The 25,910-nt window shown below is 38.6% G+C and overlaps 2 protein-coding genes across 8 annotated transcripts in view; both read right to left on the reverse strand.

The window, feature by feature from the left end:
- The window catches only part of LOC145482237 (uncharacterized), a 157,550-nt gene extending 145,263 nt beyond the window's left edge, over nucleotides 1–12,287 (reverse strand). For 2 of the 6 annotated variants that reach the window (XM_081460871.1, XM_081460877.1), the window contains exons 1-2: nucleotides 2,596–3,247; nucleotides 1,614–1,661 (exon numbers count right to left, since the gene is read on the reverse strand). In XM_081460871.1, coding sequence (XP_081316997.1) covers nucleotides 1,614–1,626 — 13 coding nt within the window. In that variant the 5' untranslated portion in view covers nucleotides 1,627–1,661; nucleotides 2,596–3,247. Of the gene's footprint in view, nucleotides 1–1,613; nucleotides 1,662–2,595; nucleotides 3,250–9,921; nucleotides 11,525–12,132 lie in introns of those variants that run through there. The other 4 variants (XM_081460874.1, XM_081460872.1, XM_081460875.1 and 1 more) reach the window with 4 other exon arrangements.
- A 4,498-nt stretch (nucleotides 12,288–16,785) lies between these two features.
- Nucleotides 16,786–24,914, reverse strand: LOC145482273 (uncharacterized). 2 transcript variants are annotated; one of them, XM_081460935.1, is made up of 7 exons: nucleotides 22,303–24,914; nucleotides 21,921–22,186; nucleotides 21,720–21,772; nucleotides 21,515–21,548; nucleotides 20,392–20,487; nucleotides 19,973–20,055; nucleotides 16,786–19,577 (listed from the first exon to the last, which is right to left on the reverse strand). In XM_081460935.1, exons 1-7 carry the CDS (start codon nucleotides 22,616–22,618, stop codon nucleotides 19,532–19,534), a joined length of 894 nt encoding a protein of 297 aa, XP_081317061.1. In that variant the 5' UTR covers nucleotides 22,619–24,914; the 3' UTR covers nucleotides 16,786–19,531. The 2 variants fall into 2 exon arrangements, with proteins under 2 accessions (XP_081317061.1, XP_081317062.1); XM_081460936.1 differs by having other exon boundaries at nucleotides 19,536–19,577; nucleotides 19,969–20,055.
- Between the last annotated feature and the right edge of the window lie 996 nt (nucleotides 24,915–25,910).

Here is a 25,910-nt window from a genome sequence, read left to right on the forward strand (position 1 = left end):
AGACATTTCTCCTTTACTTTACCCTTAGCCATTGTATACGTTCGCCTTGCTTTTACCTTACTAAACCAAAACTTGATTCATTTGTTAACTAGAGACACTACAAGTGCTTAGTATGCGAATCTGAAATAAATATGAAGGTACTTGACCTTGGTCTGTAGATGGTTATCGGGATCGCCGAATTCTTTTGTAGCCGCGTAACACAATGTCGCGCCATGTCTCCCGGAGATTGAAAAGCTTATTTATTTTTTCAAGCCTTCCACAGGAAATTAATTTCACACTTGCGCCAATTTTGTTTGCATAAAAAATACATCTGTCAACACGTAGCGTAAAATAAGTACGACCCCAGTTTCAAAAACTTGCCAAATTTTTGCGGATTGCCAAAATTTGGAGGAAATTTTGGCAAAGCAAACAATTTTGTCTTTTTTTTAACCATTCAAATGTCATACTTTTTTTTAAAACATGTCTGGATAAAATTACGGCTTGAAAATAACTTTGACGGCTAGTCCAGTTTGGCGCGTGTAATGGCGGGACAAAATCATTTTTTACCCGGTCTATCTGACGCTTTTCACAGTTATTTCAATGCAAACGAGGAATATGAGCAGCGTTCTTATTCAAATTCTTATGACTCGTACCCTGGATCCGGTTACTGGCATCAGTTAGAAGAGATGGCTTCAGCCAGACAATCTTCTTCGATCGCAAGTGGCGCAAGTAACAACACAAACGCAAGGCGAGCAAATCTACTCGTCCAAGTATGGGCCGAAAATCCCCAGCTGCTGTAGAGCGGAGAGTCAAGAACATGCAGCGTGGAGCTTGAAAAATCTGCGAAGAGTTAAACTCTCGCATGGAATCTAAAAAAATACTTAATGGAGAAATATAGATCTTGTGACGTATATTTCAATCGGTAACGTTTTGGTTCCAACATGTTGGTCTAATGCGACCACTGCCAAAATTTGGAACTTGCGAAATTTTTGCCAATTTTTTTCCTCGCTAAAAATTGGAAATACTTGAATTCGCTCTAGTGCAACCCGGCCCTTAGTATAGCATAGCCACCTTGATAAATCGCTGGGTAAACGTTTTCTAGATCGATTATAAAATCGAAAACCTGAGCTTCCCTTTTTTCCAGACATGTATTTGGGCCTCTGTACGATATCGCTGTGAACCCACAAAATGGCAGATTCTGAGGCATGCACTAACGCAACACAACCGCGTACAGCCAAGAAAAAACGCATAATTGTCGTCTGAAGCAGAGTAAATGTGTTTCAGATAGCTCTTGCAAACATGTCGCTGCGAACGCGAGGATGAACGCCTCACGAGACTTCCAACAGTCTAAAAAAAACTGTCTGAAAAGCCATGCGCGTAAACTGTACATTATTTTGTCACCCGCGGTATGGGTTACCAAAGGATCTTTAGCTAAGTTCAGCCTTAGCGGGATATATATAAAAGAAAACAGACACTGGCTGCTTCAAGGCTAGCCTGCGAGAGCATCCGCTTTTTTCGCTGAAACAAGAGCCCAAAAACTATTTTCGTCAAAGTATACTGAACAATATATTAATTACAATCACAACAATCAAGAAATTATGCAACAAACCATGGCATTTTTAGATTTAGTTTACCTGTTTTGATCATTTCCGCTTACATCAACGACGTGCAATTTCCTGTAACTGAAGATCATAAAATAGCAAGGTTATACGGGAATCACGTTGTCAAATTACAACAGTGATAGCAGTAAATGTATTGATGCTTTAAACGAAATAGGCTCCCATTCCGTTGATCGCAAGATCGTAAATTCTCTTCATCGCCATACATTTGATACTAGACACTTTTAGTTTCAATATTGTTTCAAAACAGCGTAAAATGTATACCATTAGGTAGAACAAAACATTGAGAGCTATATTTACCAGCGAGACTGATTGTAGGTTGGTGCAGCAAGCAGTCGAAGGCTGGCAAGCTTCTGTGTAAAGCATGAACCGAAGTTGGCGCCTAAATTTCAAATTCGTTTTGCAGTGTCAATAGAGCATATAATGAGCATGGGTGGGTCGGGGGGGGGGGGGGGAGAGGCGAGGGACAACTAAAAATATGCCGTTACGAGTCTCGTGATCAGCTTTCACATTTAATAATTTGGCATCCTTTTCTTCATTTTTTGTCACTGATTGTCCACGCATTTCGGTTTAATGCTCTCCAAATCTCACGGCATTTACGTTTTCACCTTCCGCAATGGCGGCAAAGTATATCATCTTGTATTGCATTCGTACTTCTATTATTTAGAGCTGTCAGTCTTGGTCCTGCGCAAATGCCTCAGACTGCATAGACTGCGTGTTAACTCGTACAGAAAGAATATCGCATCGTCAAGTGATATATCTTTTGGCAATAAACCAACTCCGTCAAGTCGGCCGAGCACTACTTTGAACTCATTTAAAGTTTAGTGCACCAATAAAGTTGAGAAGTCTCATGAGATGGGCGGAAATAGCACCGGAAGTTAATACTTTTATTGCCGGACTTGCAGTTTCGCTTGTACTAAATTGCAAAGAAGCTGTGGCTCTTTTACCATTTACCGATAGTAGATTATGTACTATTTAAAATTATTACATTGCTAACCTGAAATTTCTTGAATATCCCGGTTAAAACAGGTTTACTGCAAATAGATTCCAACTTCGAGAACCTTCAAACAAATCTGATCTTCTGGGACTTTGCATATGCAGTCACATGATGAACCTATTGTTGAAATACAATAGGTAAATATACCTCCTGCTCCATAAAGTTTTGGTCCCCCTCCCCCATATAAAAACCGCTTTGAATTTGCTTGCAGCGCGTGAGGTCTGCCTGCTCAAAAGCTACCCTAATCTGCGAACAGGCTCACCTTTGAGTCACACGCGTGAGCGGCCAAGAGCGACGTGATCCGGTGGGGTGGACTCTGCTCGAATTCGCGCTCGCGGCTACGCCGCTCGAGCTTGTGCTCCAACGTGAGCCTGCTCGCGCTCGCAGGCTAAAGCTACCCGGAAATGCTAATCACCACGTCATACTGATTATAACCAGACAGAAATTCGTTCTTATTAGTGAAGACAGGATTCCCTAACGCGGTGTATTCCCAGGTGTATCTAACTCCCGGATTAAACTTGAATGAATGATGAATGAGTGAATGACTTTATTTCCCATAATGAAATAATCGATACAGCATGTATATTTGACTGTTACAATTTGCATTTGGGAGTAAGACTAAGGAAACCCTGGCGGGCTTTTACAAAGCAGTCTCCCTTTTAAAGTAACTATGTCTAAATTCAGTCAGATGGGATCAGAGATTGGGATTTTATAAAATTTGCAACCCGTTGTAAATAATGTAATTACCTGATAAAGTTAAGCTCATTTTGTGTGGAATTCTAACTATAATCAGAAAGAAGTCGATTAAAAAGAAGAAGTTCTATGTCAGTATCACTTATACAAAATAAATTGCTTTATTTCCCTTTTAAAGATTTTTAATGATACAGAGCGTTCAATGGTCTTTAGCATTTCATTCCAAATTTTAATTATCTTTTCCCTAGTAGAGTATTTCCCATAATTTGTTCTGTTAAAAGTCTTGTGGAACTTCTTTGATCCTCTAGTAGTGCAATTATGCACTTTTAAGTTCTCTATACACAAGTCATCAAAATAGGATGGAAGTACTTTGTTATTCAAGCTGAAACAGTGAAACCTGTATTAAGCGGACAGCCTTGTGTTCGCTTAATACAGGGTGTGCGCTCAAAACAGTTTCTAGTATGTTGTTCAATTATAGTTAATTAATAACCCTTTTGTAATGCAGTGCAACACAGTGTAGGATCAAAGACCAGCTAAGTCTGCTAATATACAATGTCCAATCAATCAACGCATCAATCTGGAATAATCACTTAGCTTTAAAACGATGTCGCTGAACGATGTGTCATGTCCGCTTATTGCAGGTTTTGTGCAACAAAATGGCTTAAGGTTACTCCAAACCTTCACGGGGCTACTTTTTTCAAATTTTCTTTTTTTCCAACCAAATTAAAGTTCATTATTTAAGGCAACATTTTCCAAAAAATGAAAATAAAATATTAAAACGAGCGCCAGTTATTGTGAAAAATAGGTTTTTCAATAAAAGTTGATAAACTGTCAAGGTGTCATAATCCCCAAAAGGCATGGACTCCTCAGCGACCTTTTCACGGCAAACGGCTTAATCCAGAGATCCTACATCAAATACTTTCAATTTGAGATTTCATGTCCGTCAAGAATGCCGTCTTGTAAGCCCTTTATTGTCGACCCCTGGCCTAAAACGTGTGGGCCTAAAACGTGACGTAACACTATCGCTTTACCGCGAAGCTCAACTTTCCATACTGTGAACGCTAGGGGTTCTGTTATTGACATCATCCCTCTGAGAAGGCGTGACATGTTTATAAATCTTTAGGAGGCGAAAACTTACACTCGTTTTTCGAGAGAATCCCTCCTCTTTAAATGAATTAATAGGATATGTAGAATCGGTAAACTATTCATTCCTTTCGTTCCTTTATTTGCCCCAGCTCTCTCCCTACTCAGCAAGATTGTGTGCTCCCTGTGGTCAAATTAAAAATGTGAGTTATTGGAGCAGATACATAAGGAGGCACAAATTTCATAATTTTGCTTCTAATTTCATCAATACCACGACTAGATTTGCATGCTAGTTTATCTATTATTCTGTTGACCTCGTCACAACTTGTTTCTTATAAAAACTAGAATCTTTATAATTACCTTTAAGATATTTATAAAATTTGTCTGAGTCATGGTTGAAATCTTAAACGAGTTTGGAAAAATTATTTGCAATCATATTTGGATCATTAATCTCTTCATTATAATCATTTAAGAACGACCTTGGTAAGGAGGTTTTTAATCTTTGTTTATCAAGTAATTCATTGATAGTATTCCAAGTAGATCTGATATCATTTTGGGCTTGACTAAATTTTTTTACAATAATAACTCTTTTTGGCAATTCGTATTAGATGGTTTAATTTATTACGGCATTTTTTGTAATTTTGTTCATTATTTATTGTAGGATCCAAAGGAACTTTTTGTATAATTTTTCTTTTGTTTTTGAAGATTTTATTGGGCCTCTAGATATACATAGATTGTTATCTCTTTTAATATGTTTACCTTTTAAAAATGTCTTATAATTACAGGAAATTAGAACTGATTTCCTGTTCACTGAAGAACAAGTAACAGTTAACATATAAATCACCAGCAATAAAATAGGGCTGTCAAATTTAAAGCTCAGTAGCAATCTAATCCTTATTAGTTGATGTTCAGTTCCCCCTAACGTTCAGACAACATAAAAGATTCTTTTTGTAACTATCGTCAGACTTGCACCGTTCGTCTTATTAGGTAGTTTAACAGAGTGATACGCTGAATAAATACTTTGGAAAGCTTACTAAATATTTTTGTGGCCACTAAACGTTATAACCTGGGTTAGATGAGCGTTGGTGCGTGGGGTAGGTCTATGCAGTTACCATATGCTGCTGAGGCAAACTTTTGACCCAATATTGTTCTAGCTCCCGTGAACGACCACCTAAGCTTGACATTTTGGGTAGTCGCTTACGAGAGGTTCGACTATATCTCAAAAAATTCTTTGAAGAATGATTCATATGACTCTTTCGGGTAATTTTTCGATAATGTAGATTGCCAGTCACAACTCTTTATTTTGTCAGCAAAAAATTCTGAAGATTTTTCACCAATTTTTCTAGTTGTGTAACTATCTGGATTTGGAATTACAGGGCAATTCTTCATCTCGAGTTCTGCAATAGTGAAGATAGGAAAGTGATCGGATATATCGCTTTGATGCCCTGTTTTATTAGCAATGTTTGTGAATATGTTGTCCATTAATGTTGCAGTTGATTTAGTTTTCCTGGTAGGTTTTGTAATAAGTGGCATGTAGCCTGAGAATGACAACCGATTGAAAAAAGTTATTTGAGAAATCACAGCATTTCTATTTTTAAAAGATCAATGTTAAAGTCGCCCTTGATATAGCCAGGTTTATCCGATTTGACTAATTTTGTTAAAATCATTTTAAGGTCATTTTTAAAATCATTAAAGTTGTTACTTGGTGGTCTACATATTATACCAAAGATATTTTTACATTTTTGATTTAACTATTTCAATAAACAGACATTCCGTATTGCAATTTCTCTCTTCATTGACAAATTATTTCGTAATTTGATTTTAATATTGTCCCTAGTAAAAATGCAAATTCCAACTCCAGCTTTATTTTGCCTGTTAACTTTGGTTAAGTTATATCCTGGGATTTTAAAATTGTCACCATCCATATCATTTAAACAAGTTTCAGTAAGTGCAATTATTGAGAATTTATGGGTTAACAAATGTAAGGAAAGGTACGTTTTTTATTGGGGAGGGGGGTTGGGCCGGGGCTTTGGAGGGGAGGGTCATTAGTATTTTTTTTACAAATTGGGGAGGGTCAAACCTGTTTTATTCGCAACCGGGGGAGGGCCATAGTTTTTTTTGGCAAGGAAAAATTACTCCATGTCGCTTAGTTGACTCTTATTTGTTAACAAACACGCGAAGTGTATTTAAATCTAAAACTTGTATTTACAAGCAAAGCTACCAGTCAAGATTAATCCAAATTATTTACAGGTGTCGAAATATTATATCAAAAAACTATCTTGTCCCAACTATAAACATAATTGTCTCTCTCGACCAGTGCCCGCTTTCGTCCATATTTTGACGGCGGTAATGTCTCCGCGCGGGGTTCTGGTATAAAATCAGTCTCCGGTGACGATTCGTTGCTTAAGCTACTCGGGTCTGAACCGACGACTCGATCTACCACATCACTTTGCGAGTCAGTTTCAACCTCGGAAAGTGATGAGGTCACTTGTTGCTGCACATTTCTTAGCGGGGGCTGCCGAGGTTGACACCCTATTGAATCGTACAGCAAGCTGCCAATCTGCGCTTTGATCATTGCGACCTTTTCAGCTTTTTTCCCTTTGAAGGTGATCTTGTGATGGGAACAGTACAAGGACAGCTCTTCCACCCTCAACAACGACAGCTTATCGGAGTTGTACAGTCCAACCCAGTCAATGTCATTGTACTCCCGGTTCAGCCGTTCCATTCGCTCCCTTTCAGTCTCCTCTTTCCTCTTCTCCTTGCGCATTTTTATCTGGGCAAGGTGCTCAACATACTCTGCCACAAGCTTTTCGAGGACAATGTATTTATCTGAAAACTTTCTAATAGCCCCACCTTCCCCACTGATTAGTTCACTTTCCTCAAACAATCGCTTAATCTGAGCAATTTGTTCCATCTGACCTCATGAAATCCTCGCATTCACCATAAGCGCATTTCCTTCTTTCTATTACTCGCACATCCTTGCCCATTTTCAAGTTTTCACCGTGCAATCACACACCACGCAATTAACTGATTTATGCACATACGCGGTTATGTGAGTAACACTTCCGGTTAGTTATTTTCACTTCCGGTTATTTTTGTCCTGAAGGAGGAGGAGGGAGGGTCAGATGTTTTTGTGTAGGTATTTGTGAAGGGTCATGCCTTAATCCATTCTGGGAAGTGGGAGGGCCACGACTTTTTACGCAAAAAATTTCCAAAATACCCCGACCCACCCCCCCCCCCCCAATAAAAAACGTACCTTCCCTAAGTAATTTAATAATGTGTCAAACTTGTTTCTTATGCTTCTAATATTTAAATGTAAAAATGATAACTTGTTCTCAGTCAGCTGCCTCAATATAATGCGACTAAACTATTAAATTCAAGCGATGAGTAGAAAGGAGACGTGGAATCTGGTATTGTTTCTTTGCCATGCCTGTTTGTTATGCTATATTTTTCTAGCCTGCTGCGGTCAAGAAAAGATATAGGCTCGATTTCCGCCGCTTTCTCTTGTCCGGTCTACGTTCTTCGGGGGAGGAGCGCGGGCTCTTTTCCCGAACAGCGGCTGGTAATCGAGCCTAGAAAAGATATTCCATTTCCGGATGTTTCGAGAAAGCATCTACGCATTGATAGCAAGTGAACTCCTTATCTGTGCCAGACAGATCTGTTAAACGTAAACAATGCCTATTATGATGATAATAGTTGTGCACATGTTGCATGCTACTGACCTTGGAGCTTGGGTTATTTCACAATCACTAAAATTACATGATTTATTCTCGTTCGTTACGTAACAGTGATTTAGATTATAATAACAAATAATATATGTTTATACAACTAAGATTTAACTTTGATTGAATAAAGAAGTCCTAAATTAAATGACGATTATTAAAGCCAAACTTAGCTTGATTCAGCGACATCCTCATCTCCTCTTCATTAGTCAGTGTTCCCCTGAAGCGCTGGCCATTTATTAAAAAGTTGGTCTTAAATAAGTTTAACTGTATTTCCATCATTTTCCGCCTTTTTCAATATCGGATACAGCTTCTTACGTGCCTTAGCAATTTCTTTTGGAAACTGTTAAGCGATCCCGATTTCTGTACCTTTCCGGCAGGAGATACGTAGACCTCCGTATGTACTCTTTATCTTGATACCGATGGAATTTAGCAACAAAAGGTCGAGGTTTACCTTCGTCTCGTTTTCCACCAAGCCCGTGGACTCTCTCAATTTCTATTTAATTGGACTCATCAATACCCATCTTTCTTCCGAGCAGTTCCGTCAATACGGCAAAAGAATCATCCACTTCTTGCTCTTGGAGGTTCACGTTTCAGGGAAAATAAAAAACCTACCGGTAATGGGTCGGTAATCGTTTCACGATTCAAGGAAAATAAAATGGCCAATTCATGTGAAAAGGGGGAACATTTCAGTTTCTAGCGTACGGGGGTTCGTTTTTTCTTTTTGCCATTCTTTTTCCTGTACACAGCAAAAAGGAAACCTTGGTCCAACAATGGCTATTGCACAGAGATCAAAGATTGGTCCGTTATGGGATGTTTATTACGCCAGATAACGAGTGTCGAAAGCTGAGAAGACACAATCAAAATAACGCCGGGGGTCGCGACATTTAGTTCTTATTTCACAGAAACCTCTTCAGGGAAATCGGAAATCACGGTTTAGGAGAAAACGACGAGCCATTTCACATTTTACGGGAAAAAAGATAAGGCTATTCCCGCATCACGAAATAACCTTTCACAACACTCATTAGTAAAAGTTGATTTTTTATATATATTCTATAAACTTAGGCACCATTGGAATCAAAAGCATTGAGACTGTATTACCCGGGTTAACATGGTGATATTGACGACGTTCTTTACAGCAAGAGACGATGATTTAGATCATCGTCTGTTGTTAACAGTCAGTACCTTGGACAAACACATTTATTATTTGCCGACACCTTAAAACAAACGACGTGGACGACAAAGTTGACGTGGCTTGCATACCCTCAGTTCTGCGTTCCATAAATCTTGGTCTTAAACAAGTTATAGGGATATGCGCAGAGTTTATACTCAAGGACCTAGTCGAAAAACAGCATGCATTATAGACAAGGTATTTAATTTTTAGCATATATTTTTCCATAGATTCTATTGATTTTTCCGTAAATTACGACTTTTAGCTTTAATATAACACTACCTGAGTGCGCAGGTTGTTTTCTTACTCAAACTTAGTTAGCCTGTATTTTCGTTCCTTTGTCTTTCATCTTTCATTCACAGAGAACTTGGTTATCAATTTTCCAAAGTAAGATGGAACATAATTCGCACCGCATGGAATATTTAATCGACTAAAAAGTGTATTCTCCGCCAGTACATCAGAATGAAATCGCATCGAGGAAAACGAGACTATCATAATTGCACTACAAGGAGAAAAGCATTCCCTGTTCACTACGATCATGTGACTAGACGATTTCATTGGCGCACAATACAAATTGATCGACCAAACATTAGTCGAGTTCGGGCCTGTTCAGTTCAATGTAAACAACCTCCTTCAACCGAGGAATCCAAAACTCACCTTTCTGAGCCTGACAATGCTCTTCATTCGCAAGTGCCTTCACCAATAACGTAAATACACGATTTTGCTCTGTTTAGTTTGATTGTGAGGAAAAAGGAAAATTTTTTAGTACCTAAAACGTTTTGCATGTTCCCCGCTCAGTAAAGGCTATGGCATGGAGTGACATGTGACCACATCAATCAACTCAAGGAAATCCTGTAATCAGTCTGTGCGTTCCACCCGATCCGGCCGAATGGTGTGCCAGGTGTGTAATAAGCAAGACGCCGTTTCGATTTTTCTTTCATTTTCGATTCCTTCGCAGAAGTTGTTAGGGTAGGCTTGCGCAGTTACATTGCTGTTTCTTTTTTGAGTTGAAGATTTCGAAACCGTAAGGTTCTGACCTAGCCGCGGTTCTGACTGAAACCCAAAAGAACTGTATAGGCGTATTTCGCAAAGATTAATTAACAAATCTTTAAAGCACAAGAAGGTTAAAAATATAGAGATTATAATGTCATAGTGGTAAACAGGTATCGTGCCTATTTTACTTATGCTTGGGCGGCATTTCTGTGTTATAATATTATTAATTTGTGAGGCATTTTTACGTAGGGTCTACTGAATCGTATTTTATATCGATATTGTCGAATGACTCAGCTTAACCTACAAATCTCTGCGTTCCGTCAAAACTGCTTCCAATGACCCCTTATCTATCCGAATTCGCCAACAATTCATTTCATTTGGTCCATTTGATATAAACAAGAAACATCCATCACCATTTATCTTCGTCAGTTAAAACCTTCGTGACACTCAGTTCAGTATTTGACAAACATGTACTTGCCAGGGATTTTTCCCAACGCTTTGAAGAATATGATTAGTCTGCAAGTTATCTGCATTGTCAGCAGTCTGCGGTATTCAGACTGGTTAGTAAACACACTTTAATCACTAGCCAACTATGTGCAGTTGAAAAGTGAAAATTAGCCGCATCGGAATGGCGGCCAAAACGAAAAAGAAACCGGCATTGTGTGTGGGATAAAGCATCGGAGATTACAGAAACCGCACCACTTTCGATTGCCCGTGAGGAATTTGACAAGTCATCACAAACACAGCCGTGGCCAGGTGTAAAAGCTTTCGTGCAGAGCAGTGGGACTTCTAGAGTTGAAACAAGAATTTTTTGAATTTTGCTTTCGTTTGGTGCGTCCTTCGGTATAAATATAATATATATAAGGGTATATACATAGAAATATATACCCTTTTTCTTGTCAAATTTAATACTGACGTGCCTATTCGAGCTAAACTCCAGAATACCCGGCCACTTATTAGCATCTCATTGAATAAGAATAGCAACTATTGTTGTATACCTCGTTCTTCAAAGCACACCGGCACATGTAAATAAAGTAGCCGGGTATTCTGAAGTTGCTTTCTTCGAAATACTTTCGTCAAAACTAGAAATAGAAAAGTTCAGTGTAGCGTGCATACGTTAGCCTGCGTTGCAGCCGGACGTGCCATAAAATCACCGATATAGACTATAAGACCATACTGGCGGTTTAGACTGTCTGCGACGCAGGCTAGCATACGTGCGTCGCAAAATATGAAACCTTACTCGCTCTCAAAGTTGGCCCGACCTACGATTTTCAACTGTACAGCTGAACAAGCAGGCTTGGGACGAAGATAAATACGGCTGGAGCACTGTGGTTTCCGAGAAACAACTTACAATAATGAACAAAATGGTCATTTCAAGAAGTGAAAGAAAATATATGCAACCTTTGCATTTGTGGGCTGACGTGGCTTTCGATAAAAAAAAAAAAATGGCAAGTTAGCATTTCCCGTTTTATATTTCCGAAGTTAATTCCACTGCCTTTCGTTCAGACCGAATCTTTGCCTTTTCAGTTTATCGTTTATTTATATGTCAAAACTTTTGTAGTTGGGGATCATTGTTGTGGAACCAGGCTTAAATACTGGGCTTGAATAAAAACTATTTGAATTATCAAAGCCTTCTCTTATTGACTGTTCAGACTGGCCGCTCGGAATGGTAGTCTTGTTTTTGCTTACGCAGAGCACTCGATTTGGCAAAGTCACGTGTCTGTAAACCTTTGCATCGCAACACAGAATTTTTAGAACTGACGCGATGGCGTGCACGGGCTTGCCTTTATTACTAACTCGTGACGGTCACTGTTCAAAGGACCCTCGAAAAATCTGTCAATAAAATGATGAAATTGAATAAAAATAGCGACTTACCGTAAACAACTGACTTTCGCTTTCCCAAGCGAAACATTCTGCAACGTCAGCAATTATTGTTTTCGCGGCATTTTCAGGCAGTTTTCGTCGAGCCACAGTTTATGGTCGAACCGGCAAAACAGCCCTCCATGTTTCATGATCGATATGCAAATCTTCTGCGACGAATTAACATACCGTGGTTGATTGAAAATGGGGGAATCCCCGAATTGCTCAGTAATTGATCTCAACCACATTACGTCATCTTGGCGGGTTGTACGTCAATTTAACGCAACGGGTTTTCTCTTACTGTCAAGCTGGCCAATTGCATTCTCCATGGAAACTGACAAAAAAAGTCAATCGTACCTCGTTCATAGCTCAGTCCCATGGAGAGCAACGTCTGATTTTAATACTGCTAATAACCACAGAGATGCGACTGTTTACAATGAATGACTTGCCTGCTGAGTTCGAAAAAACGTTGCCCTAGCCAACAGTTAGAGCCATTAATAAAGGGGTCAATACAATGACGGAACAGGGAACTAGAAACTAAACTGCTGAATCACTCATTATTTAAGGGGATTGACAAGGTTATTGGTTGCTGGATATACGGTAGTTGGTTAAGGGATTGCTTATTCACTAGCCTGCGTAGCAAGCGTTTCCGTGCGTTTGGGGAGCAAAGAAAGACCAAGGAACGGGAATTTTCAATGTTTTGCCCGCATAAAAATGGGGCGAGAGCCAAAATAAGAAAGAGGGTAATTCTTCGCTCCCGAACCCCACGGAAACGCTTGCTACGCAGGCTACTTATTTACGGGTTGATGGATGGCTTCACGGAAAAGAACTATGAAATGAATACCATGCCGGCTAAATAACGATTTATTATTATTATTTAAACAATGAAGTACATTTTCTCAGAAAACAGGAAAAATTCAAGTCAAAATAAATGACCACTCCTCGGTTTTCCGTTAAAATTGTTTTTGCAGTAAACAAGAAAACCTAGTTCGCAATGAGAGCAATCTACAGCGTTATAATTATTTTGTCAGTCGCTGGGAAAAGTTGTTACAATAATGCCTCGTTATCTTCCCTTTTATTTCAGCGATGTTTTGATTATTATTTTTTCTACACATCCCTGGTTTTCGGCCATGGGAGATCCGGCAGGAAATACAAAACAACTAAAACTCCAAGGAAACCTTCAAGTTATGGTAATCACAAACTGGCCTGCCACTGGTATAATGACCTATAATCGCACGCCTCGGATGACCTTTAAATTTATTTTCGAATTAACTTTTTAAAGTAAAATGCCTTGCTTATATGAAAGCATGAACAGTGTAAACATTATCTGTTTCATTTCTTTTATTTCCTACGGAATCCTTTTACTTACCCATTTCGTAAATTAATCAGTTTTGCGAAAATCACAAATTTAGTTAAACTTTTACAAAATACGCAATTTCCTCGATATAAAGCACACCTCTCCAACAAACGTCTCCTAAAATAATGAAATGAGAGAAGAAAACCCCCTCTTCCTGCTTAGAAAAGATTGATGAAGATAGAAAAGGCGACTTCGTAGTTTTCTGCCATGAGAAGATCGGTTTCAATAACCAAACAAACTTGGCTAAAGACTGCTACATGTTGGTGGTAATTGTGATTGCTTCTTTAGAGCAGTTTCGCATCAGTTATTTGGAACTCCAGATTGTCATGTAATTCCCCTGAACAGTTTATTGAGAGCAATGTTGCAAACTCGTGGTTCGAGTATTTGAACGCAATGTCTAGACAGGGAGCATGGTGTGATGGTATAACAGTGCAAGCTGTTGCAAACTCACTCAATATAAGGATTAACATCACGAGGACAATTATTGAACCTGCAGTGAGCATACAGGAAGAGGCAAGCACAATGTACTCAGGACATATAAATGAAATTCACTGTCTCTACAGTTCCAGATGTTTCAGTAATGCATGCAAGTGTAGGGAACAAAGAATGGTTGTGCAACACATGCATGAAGTATGAAGACATAATTGATCATCGCAGTTATACACACAATTTAAGCAGTTGTGAAATTAAAGCCTGAAAAAAATTCAGGCCGAACGGGATACGAACCCACGACCTCTACGACACCGGTGCGGTGCTCTACCAACTGGGCTCTCAAGCAAACTGGGAGCTGGACGTACCCGTAGATGGTGAAGAACACAAGTGAATATATGAAATACCATATATTTGAACTGCGGAGAAAGAGATCCCGTTCAGGCCCGAATTTTCTTCAGGCTTAAATTTCACAACTGCTTAAGTTGTGTATATAACTGCGATGATCAATGATGTCTCAGGATATCTTTCTCCGCAGTTCAAAAAACATAGGCACGCAAGGCGTGCAAGAGTTATTTTTTGTGTGTGAAGTGTCGGAGATAGAAGCATTCATGGTACAGTAATGATTTGGTTAATTTGACATTTTTTCTTTGGTTGCGATGTTACATCGGTCATGGTAAGATAGCTAAATAGTAAGCCATAAAATGTTTGACTGAACAAACTACAGTAATTTGACATGTCTCCAGATTAATTTAGATATCATCTTATTTTCTAACAGGCAATTTGATTTGTTCTTTGACACAACCCAGTGTGACACGCGCACATGCATAACTCCCTCACTCACCGATCACATAACCCTTCCAACCCCCAAGAGGAATTTTTTCTCAAAAATAGTCAAGTTAATTTAGGGACTTTTTTGCATTTTATACGAGACGTAAGTTTACCTTTTCACACAACACAACACAACACAACTTCACTGAAAATAGAAAGAAAGAGAAAAAAACCTCTGACACGTTGAAAGTCTGATTTAATTAAATTGCACTTTAACTTGGTGCCGCGCAAACTTCAAAGAAAATTTGAACAGTTTTCATACTTTTTACCTTAAAATATATCGCACTGAAATGAATGTAATCAAATAAAAATATTAAACTGCTACTGCAGAGACGTAAAAACCGTCCAGAAATGAAAGCTTTTTTGTTTAATATCCTGGAAACAATAGCCGATAACTTGTCAGCTCTAATTGAATTTACTCCCGTATAAAAAACAAAAGTGTTAAGTTACCATTTGTTACTAAAGATAGCAAACATCTCGTGGGAAAGAGTGGTGACGATTCGTCCGCTCTAATTGAATTTACTCCCTTGTGAAAAACAAGAGTGTCACATTACACTTTGTAACTAAAAAACAAAAATATCTTGTTATATTTGCATGCAACAAGAACAAAACAATCGTTACCCGCACTTACTATTGTAATCGTTAGCACTGTTTCAAATCTAAAGTCTCGTCCCCTCTAAAACATGTCCTAAGAACTAGAAGCGACGATTCGTGACCTCTAATTGAATTTACTCCTTGTGAAAAACAAAAGTATCAAGTTACCTTTAACTAAAAATAAAAATATCTCGTTGCATTTGCATACTACGAACTCACGAACTGTTTCAAACCTCAAAGCTCATCTGGTTCATTTAACTAAAATCCTCAGCCTAACCCACAGAAAATGTCGAAGTAAACCCAATATATGAATACTTCCTCCTCTTTTATATAGGAATGAATACGGCCGTTCTGAACTTTATCGGGATCAGATCTTCTCACATACCATTTACCTTTACAACAAGAAATTTGATTGGCTGTTTATAGTAGATTCAATCTGATTGGTGTGACATACATACAAACATCACTCACTCACTCACTCACTCACTCACTCACTCACTCATTGACCCGTAACATACTCAACGCGCCGACTAAGAGGTATTTTTTTTGTAAAAAAAAAATAACTCAATGATATTTCATATATTCACCTGTACGTGCATGAAGTATTTAAAAAAGAATAAGGTTCCACCGTTCGCTGCTGTTAATGGAATGCAGTTTTCAATAAAACCAGAATGTTTTGAATTAAACGAGTTAGAATAGAGATTACTTGCTCCAAGGTTAGCATTTCAAAAACTAATGCAGGCTCCAAGAGGAAAGCAATTGAAAATAACAGGCAATGTTGTAAATGCACCAGCAGATGTCAGTAGCACTGTGAATTTGTTACTTAGGTTAGAGAATGAAACTGGGACAATTAAAGTGAAGCTGAACAGAAGATTACAGTACAAAAGTTCTGCATTGTCTTTAAATGTAAGGCCACATAAAGTAACTCAGGCTGCCTTCTGGCTTATGGAAAACAGTGATCTTTATGAAGAACAAATTAAGTAAGATGTTAAATTTCTGTTGGTGTTACTGTAAATCAAATGACATTCTTTACTTCAAATAAAAATGTTACGTGTTGAAAGTTCAAAATAACTTTTACAAATAAGAAACATCAAGAACATTTGTTGATGTTAATGTACCACTAAAGTAAGTTAGACTAACTCTTACAAATAAGAAACATTTTCAAAATCTTTCTAATTGTTCATGTTGATAATATACCACATAAGTAAGACGTTAACTTTCTGTTGTTACCGTAAAATGAAATGATTTTTACTTCCCATAAAAATGTTATGTTTAGTTCAGTTCCATAATCTTTTAATGTTTCATTATGTAAGAAGTATGCATCCTCCCTTGCAGGAAACATCAATACCACAATAACCTGCTTTGTTCTTAAATGACATGAGTAATTTGTGTTGCGGAATTTCTGTTCCACCCGCTGGCTTAATTGAACACTGTATCCATCACACTCAAAAACGGTCTAGATCAACAATCACGAGTTTATTCGTCTAACCTTACACTCTCAAGGGTTCTCCTATCTGAATACAATGTAAGTGACCTTACAGTTTTCACTGCTATCTTGTACAATGCAGTACCTTTACCTATCACATGTACAGCTTACAGTAATATAACTATCGTACGATGTACCTAGAGTTAAGTTACAATTTAAGACGTTCACATGATCTCCTTCCTTATTTGGTTCAATTAACGCGTGCAAAGTACACCAGCTGATAAACTACGGACTAAGTTCAATTTACTGTGAAAAGTTGCACTCTATCACGAAATCATTTAACTAATTCCTTGTACATTTAATATTCGACTTATTATTAATAGACACCTAACATATTTTCCCCGACAATTTGCAACAAAGTGTCTTTTCAACTCGCTATTCTTGCTACTAGGCAAATTATTAACCCGACAAACTCGTCCCTAATTCTTCATTTTCCCGATGCACTCTTTTTATCTCTTCCCTTACATACAGTGAAAAACAGGCCGCAAAAAAGCCACTAAGTAAGGATTTCTATGCCTTCGAAAAGATAACGCATTCTAAGATGCAATAAAAGAACGGGAAAAGGGTTTCTTGACGCAGTTCTGTAGCTGTTTTGCCCAACATAAAAAAAACATAGGCACGCAAGACGTGCAAGAGTTATTTTTTTCTGTGAAGTTTTGGAGATAGAAGCATTCATGGTACAGTAATGATTTGGTTAATTTGACAAGTTTTTTTGGTTGCGATGTTACATCGGTCATGGTAAGATAGCTAAATAGTAAGCCATAAAATGTTTGACTGAACAAACTACAGTAATCTGACACGTCTCCAGATTAATGTAGTTATCATCTTATTTTCTAACGGGCAATTTGATTCGCTCTTTGATACAACCCGCACTGTGATTGGTGTGACACCCGCACATGCATAACTCCCTCGCTCACCGATCACATAACCCTTCCAACCCCCAAGAGAAATTTTTTCTCAAAAATAGTCAAGTTAATTTAGAGACTTTTTCGCATTTTACACAAGTCGTAAGTTTACCTTTTTACACAACACAACACAACTTCACCGAAAATAGAAAGAAAGAGAAAAAAAAACCTCTGACACGTTAAAAGTCTGATTTAATTAAATGCACTTTAACTTGGTGCCACGCAGTCTTCAAAGAACATTTGAACAGTTTTCATACTTTTTCCCTTAAAAAATATCGCACTGAAATGAATGTAATCAAATAAAACTATTAAACTGCTACTGCAGAGACGTAAAAACCGTCCAGAAACAAAACCTTCTTTTTTGTTTAATATCCTGGAAACAATAGCCGATAACTTGTCAGCTCTAATTGAATTTACTCCCGTATAAAAAACAAAAGTGTTAAGTTACCATTTGTTACTAAAGATAGCAAACATCTCGTGGGAAAGAGTGATGATGATTCGTCCGCTCTAATTGAATTTACTCCCTTGTGAAAAACAAGAGTGTCACATTACACTTTGCAACTAAAAACCAAAAATGTCTCGTTATATTTGCATGCAACAAGAACAAAACAATCGTTACCCGCACTTACTATTGTAAACGTTAGAACTGTTTCAAATCTAAAGTCTCGTCCCCTCTAAAGCAAGTCCTAAGAACTAGACGCGACGATTCGTGACCTCTAATTGAATTTACTCCTTGTGAAAAACAAAAGTATCAAGTTACCTTTGTAACTAAAAATAAAAATATCTCGTTGCATTTGCATACTACTAACTCACGAACTGTTTCAAACCTCAAGGCTCATCTCGTTCATTTAACTAAAATCCTCAGCCTAACCCACAGAAAATGTCGAAGTAAACCCAATATATGAATACTTCCTCCTCTTTTATAGAAGAATAAATATGGCTGTTCTGAACTCTATCGGGATCAAATTTTACCTTTACAACAAGAAATTTGATTGGCTGTTTATAGTAGATCCAATCTGATTGGTGTGACATACATACATCTCTCACTCACTCACTTACTCACTCACTCACTCACTCACTCACTCACCCATTGACCCGTCCATAACATACCCGACGCGCCGACTAAGAAGTATTTTTTTTACAAAAAAATAACTCAAACATTCACCAACAAAAGGCAGTAGACACATGTACGCATTGCGTACCTATTTTTTCTGTCCAGATTTTTATCACGTTGATTTTAGTCGCCGGGCTGGCGACTTCTGTTTTAAGTTAGTCGCCAGATCCAAAATTCTAGTCGCCATGGCAACTAAAATGGTCGAAACTTGGAGGGCTGTTTATAGTCCTTAATTATTTGTGAAAAGTATTATATTATCACAAAGTGTTGTGGAATATTAAGCACTTGATGACTGGCCCAAAGGCAAACAGTGTTCCCGAGGGGAACATTGAGGTCGAGGGGAAATAAGACTCACTGTTTCCCGCGGGACCACTCATGAAGTGTTTTGTTATACCTCCCAACTCAAAAATAGAAAAAACCTGCAAAGAAATGGTTTGCTTTATGCCGGCTGGCTCACAAATTTCCCGCGGTTTAAAGGAGCACGACCTGAACACGTGCAAGTCGAAAGTTCAAGTTGTTGTTTCCCTAGGGAGTTCGTGAGTTTTGACCCACGACACGTGACACGTTCTCCTCCAATCGGAAAACGTATTTGAGCTGGGAGGTATAACAAAACGCCTTAACTTCGTCGGCCATGTAAGAATATTTATGTGACAAAAATATTTCCCCTTAGATGAATACTCTGAGTATCACTTGGTATCTTAGCCCCTCCAAAGAAAAGCACGACCACAAATCGGGCAGTTCAATCTGAAAGAAACAGAACAAAAAGAAAATGTCAAAAGCGAGAAAAACATACTCTTAGTAGTAACCATAAGAAACTACCTATTTTACCAACTGACATACTTGAAAATAAAAAATTCCCAAATCTGTGACCCTCTGCACAAAGTACGGAGACACTACAACTCAGCAACAGCTAGGAAAGGCATGCAGACTTCCAGTGAAATCAAATTCCACTCAGTTTGCTCAAGACCTTTTAGTTTCCAAAAACATGCTTCTATCATCAGAACTGACAAGTGACAGATAGGTGAAAGCCAAAAATGATACAATACGCTAGTTAGACCCTGTATTAGGCTATAAGTGAATGATGTAATCAGTCAATGGTGGTGGCCAGTTAAACTACAGGTTTGACTGTAGGTACTTACTCGCCATTTCGAATCATGCCGATAAGGCACTCCCTATGAACAGGGTGTGAGCATGGCAAGATGTTGAAACCGCTGACCACAACCTAAAGGAGAGTGAAGAATGGAAAGTTCTCAGTCAAAAAAAAGATCTGTCAAAAGCAGTTTTATTTCATCCAACTACAAATTACTGAAATACACTAACAGGCATAGTGACAAATACAACTGTGGATATTTGAAACCAGCAAACATACACTCTTAACTCATACAAGGTACAACAGGCACCACCAGGAATGGGAGTCTATCCCTCCCTCCTCCTCCATCCCCACCCCCACCCCCAACACACACATACACACTGTTTTCAACGTGACGTGGCTAGTAAGAACCTGTATTAGGCTACTAGTAAATGATGTAATCAGTAAATGGTGATATCAGATAATCACCTCCAAGCATTTACAACACATGTTGCGAGCTGAATCTGGTCGGCATCTCTCAGGCATAATGGTACCATCAACACTGCCAGTCTGGCTTCCATCGTTCTGAAATATTAAAGAAAAGCACATACTAGATGGTCACACGGGAGGCTGTTAAACTTACTCCTTCGTGGACAGCAACTCAGTTGAATCTCCGCTGAAAATGAACCGCAGCAAACTGAGATGTAAGTGTCGACAAATTTTCAAGGCCCAGACACGATACGCACAATGTTTGAATTGCCTGTTTAAAAATTAAATCCACGAACACTGCGCAAATTTTTGCTCCAGAATTGCCCACTATTCCTGCATCGTTGCTTGCAACAATTCCAACATGTGTAAAAGTATTAGTAATTTTAATACTTTAAAATATTCAGTTTCACTTTCCCACAGCAATATACATGTAAGACAAACCAAGAGTCGCTTTTTCACTGAGGTGAAATAAGCACTCACTAGCAGACCATACGTTCCTTCCCTTGTTACAACAATAGAAACGATATTAAGGACTACATTAAAAAGTTAAAATATTGTTAGAAGCTCAAGTTTTCTATAGGCGAGTAGTTAAGGTGAGTTCGCTTTTGCTCAAAGAAAACTGGGTCCAGTTGCTTTAATACACACTCTAAAGGACCGAGTCCAAAGCCTTCACTTATGTATTTTTAACCCAATAGTCAAGAAAATAATCAATTAATTACAATATTGATCGAATTGGTACTTGGAAAGGGAAGAAAACCGGAGTACCCAGAGAAAAACCAATGGAGCAAGGTAAGAACCAACAACAAACTCAACCCACATATGGCACAGGGCCAGAATTGAACCTACGCCACAAATAATTAAACCCTTTGCATAAATGGTGCCTAAATTTGAATAATACTTTGCACGTCCTTAGCTGCGTACTTATGTTTCCAAACAAAGGATTTTTACATGAATGTGAGCGCTCTCACCACTGCGCCAACCCTGCTCCTCTGCAAGTGCAATTGTTTCGTCATCAGACAAACAAAATGAGAGAATCAATCAGATTTGGGAATTTCCAACTACAGAAACATCAAGATGATTGTTAGAAATTATAATATAAAGCTACATGCAATCTGAATATTACCTCGCAGCAGACACAGTCGTTCTGAGACGGTATCCTGTGTAAAACACAAATAAAAAAGGAACGTTACCTTAGTTACTTATTCTTTATTTTGTCTGAACAGATCGACTTCCAGTTAACAATTAACTACATGACTTTTACTTAGCTTTAGAACAGAATCAACTTTAGTGGCAGATACAGATATTTTTCACAGGTTGCCAACACTTACAAGCATGGGTTTCTAATGCACCGTCGGGAGACTGGGTCTTCCGAAGATGAAACCTGTGCAAAAAGACCAAACATACAATGGTTTAGCTTTTCAAATCCATACAAGCAGTCAGTCTTTCTCTGTCTCGAAAAATCAATATTGTTGACAGTCGAACGCATACAACGTAGCCCTGCTAGGTCGAACAAAGATTATGATACGTGCCATATAAGGTCCGGCTTCTGGTAATGAACTGTTATGAGACTCCACATTGGCTTGAGGAATTTCACAAAGGTCCCGGTCTTGAGAGTGCCTTGTTAAGAATCCGGGATGAATTCCCTGTACTATGTCAACCAGTGAGGGCTCCGGTGGGACATTTGCCGCCACTCCGGCATTGAAGTGTCTGATTGCAGGCACAGACAGGCGAGTGGTTGAATCATCACAAACAGCATCCACACCGGGCAAGTTAGCCCTGTCACCTCTGTTGTTTGCTGAGATTCCACAAGACAAAGAAAGGAAAACAAATTAAAAATAAGAGTCTCGTCTTTTTGCAACATGGAAATGTCCAGAGTATGCAAAAACCATAAAGAGTCGCTAAAACGGTTACTTTTTTCTAACAAATCCTGGAGAGTCTGATTCTCTTTTTTAAGTTCCCGTAAAGCGTTCTCCAAACGGTCTATCTGCTTCTGGGATTCTGGAGCAGCTGTGGTTATTAACCTCAGCACAACATTGTCACTATTTGCAGACAAGGGGTCTACGTTACACTCTGATTCAGACTCGGGGTTGCTTTCGTTATCACTCTCCACCCCATGGCCATCTCCAGGCACTGCGTCTTCAATCCTGTTAAATTGAAGTGCACGTTGACCTTCTAACGCATCCCCTTCGTGCCCTTGGTTCTCCTGTAACTTCAAATTAGCAGACATAAATTAGTCAGCTCGAGATTTCTATCGCGTGATAGTTGACAAGGGCGAAGCCCGAGTCAGCTATCACGCATAGAAATCGAAATTGTCTCAGTATAAATCTACCAGTCGTGCAAAACTTTATCTAAATCCTCTTTACCGACACTTCGTAAACGGCCGTCATTTTGTTCATAACCTGGGCACAACGCTACGCTACTCACTATCTATCACAGTTTATAGTTCACCACCAAATTTTCTCCGATTCTTATTGGTTTAAACTGATCACGTGACGCGATAGTGTTCATCCGCGGAGAGACACTATCAGCCCATAATGCCCGTCCGAGGAAAATACCCGGATGGATAGCACTCGTCCGTGAAAGTATTTCTGTCAACAAGCGGGCTTATACAAAATACACAATTGAATTTATAATAAGAGGGTTTTTGTTTGTTTTCTTTTTCCAATTTTACGCATATTTGCCCGAGAAGCGAAATATTTGTTTTAAGAACATCAAATTTCCAAAGGGCAACTATCAGCCGATAGTTCCTCGACAGAAACAATCTATTGTTCAAATAGATAGTGAGTAGCGTAGCCAATCAGAGAACGGCATTCTTGATAGAGCGCTAGTAGATTTATACTAAAACTCAAGAGAAACACGGAACATGTTTTCTATTTCTGAAATAAAATATTAATAATGGGGCCAGGTACTCATTACAAAGTACTAACAGATTTTAGTATATAAAGAAAACAAGCTGAAATAGACATGCACACCAGCTATATGTACCTACCGATTAAGATAAATAACTTGTCACAAATAATTGCCATCACTTTAGTCTGACCAAGAGGTTTACATATTCACAAATAATTATTACTAATATTGTTCAGTAACAGTCAATTTCATTGTTTCTTGAGTTCAGAAACAAAAGCTTAATGATATCAGTACTAATAGCACAAAATGGACATCTTATATTGAAGATCCTATATATAATATTCTAGTGTTTTTTAGAAGAAAATAAGGTATTATACAGGAAAACCTTATGTTACAATTATAATTATAATACATGTAAGTCACTTTGAAAAGAGGTGACAAAATCCATCAAAAATTGAAAAAGGAATTTAGTTTAGAACAGCAATATGGAACAGTCAAATAGGTGGGTTACACAACATTCATTTCATGGATGACATAATTATATATTGTAAAAAATGTACCACTCTTAAAAGAAAATAGATTTTAATCATACAACCAGGGTTGCTTAAGCTTTTTTAAAACAAGGCAACAGAGAAATTGCAATTATAAGACCAAGGCAACAGAATTCTGAAAGCTAGTAATTGAATAGCTATAAACATTTCTGAAAGCAACTGTCCTACCCTAGTCATACAAGAATGATTGCATATATGACAATAACAACAAAAATGCCATGCCGGTGAAATGTAACCACTACCCAAGGACTTTGTTTTACTTTTTTAAACTTAGCTACCCATAGAGAATTCCATATCACAGAGGCCACATCAGAGCTGGAAATAACAGTCGGTCATCGGACATTGTCCGACCAAATTTTGAATATGTCCGGCCAATTTCACATTATGATCGGACATGATGTCCGAACATTTCACTAACACCAAGTTATTGTCCACCCATAAAATTTGTTCAGATACATTATTAAAGGGCTCGAAATTGCCACCGGTACGGTCGCCAATGCGGCTAAACTGTCACCTTTGGCGGCCAAAAATTCTGGTTTAGTCGACAGCCGAAAGTACGTCTGCATTCACAGGCTACCATAATGGCGACTATGTTTCTCTGTGTTGACGATCAATAAGGGTTATTTTCTCAGACATTATGTCCTTCCAGAACTACTTAGTGAAAGATCTTTACTTCTATAACATTCAACATAAGAAAAGAAAACAATCTATCCTTTTGCTTTGCTGTGAATGATTCCCTCACATCGGAAAACTCAGGAGTACCCGACGGAGCCGCTCGACAGAAAACCCGCTCGACAGGCTGCAATTACGCTGGCTGGGAAATATTAGCATTAGATCATTTACTGGCTGGGATTTTCGTTCGGCGTCTGGCTGGCTAAAAACTGATTTAAAACACTGTCCCTAGCTGGAAAAAACGTGACTTGTTTGTTTTTCCTGGCTGTGACTTCTTCGAAAAAGCAATCAGTTAAACTGCTTCCGTCCTGGGACAAAAAACGCGTGAGTGCGCTCTAAAGTCTTCCGCCGTGAGACGATAAACCGCAAGCGGTCGTACTTACTCCCAGCGCCACGCGCTACAAATCAACGCGCGCGTGATGCCATGCCCGAAAATGATGGCTCCATTGTCAGATTGTGGCGGTTTATATTTTTCATCAACCAGTAAAAATTGCATAACACCAGCAGCTGTCATTTTAAATGACGTAATAACACTAGTATCTCGAATGGCCAAATCCGTTAAAAACGTTCTCTTCAATGGAACACCGCCGATCTCCATGATCTCCGCTCGTTTGTCGTTCCAAAGGCCTTAAGAAGTCGTCACTTCAGAAAACCGCTGCTGGCGCTATTGTGCTGCAAGCAGTCGGCAGTTATAAAGAAACAGTGGAAAGCAACTTAAAGGTTGGTAAATTCATTCCTATAATTCTCTTACAGCACACGGAAAAGTGATGGTACATTGTACTGGAATCAGTATGTTTTGCATAAGAACTAGACTCTAAGGTGTTCATTTACATTCCTCGTTTGCAGTCATTCTGAGTTATTTCGAGGGCTCCGCTGGTAAAGGAAAGAAACGAGATCTGCCAATTAATCTGAGATCTGCTGTGAAAGGGACTTGGCGCAGACAAACAAAGCAGCTGGATAAAGGGTAGGCATATTGTTCTGTTTATATGCGCTAGTCGTCTGCATCGGTGGTCAACTTTTCTCTCTTGATCCTAAAGTAATCAAGTAAAGTGATCTCATTGTACCATACACTCATCGTTTCGCTCATAGTATTTTTGGGTTGCTATAAATCTGCAAATTTGCTTAATCGAAAATTTTCCGAAAGTTGCCGGAAGACGAGGGACAATGGTTTACCCTCTTTTTCAGTCTTATTGGGTACATTAAATGCCTTAATCGTGGTTCAGTACTAGCATAACGAGTTAATGTTTGTCCTCTGGAAAACAAGGGACTATCGCGCGTTGCTCACCGGAAATGGCCGTCGGGTGAATTCATTCCACACTGTTCGCTGTCTCTTTGAGAGAAATGCTTTTGGTGAACTCATTCCGCACTGTTCACTCTCTCTTTGAGAGAAATGCTTTTATTTTGAGACCCTAAACTTATTAATGTATCGGCGATTCAAGATTGCCG

This window comes from Orbicella franksi, chromosome 3 (genome assembly GCF_964199315.1).
Source record: "Orbicella franksi chromosome 3, jaOrbFran1.1, whole genome shotgun sequence".
In the NCBI taxonomy this organism is placed as follows: Eukaryota; Metazoa; Cnidaria; class Anthozoa; order Scleractinia; family Merulinidae; genus Orbicella; species Orbicella franksi.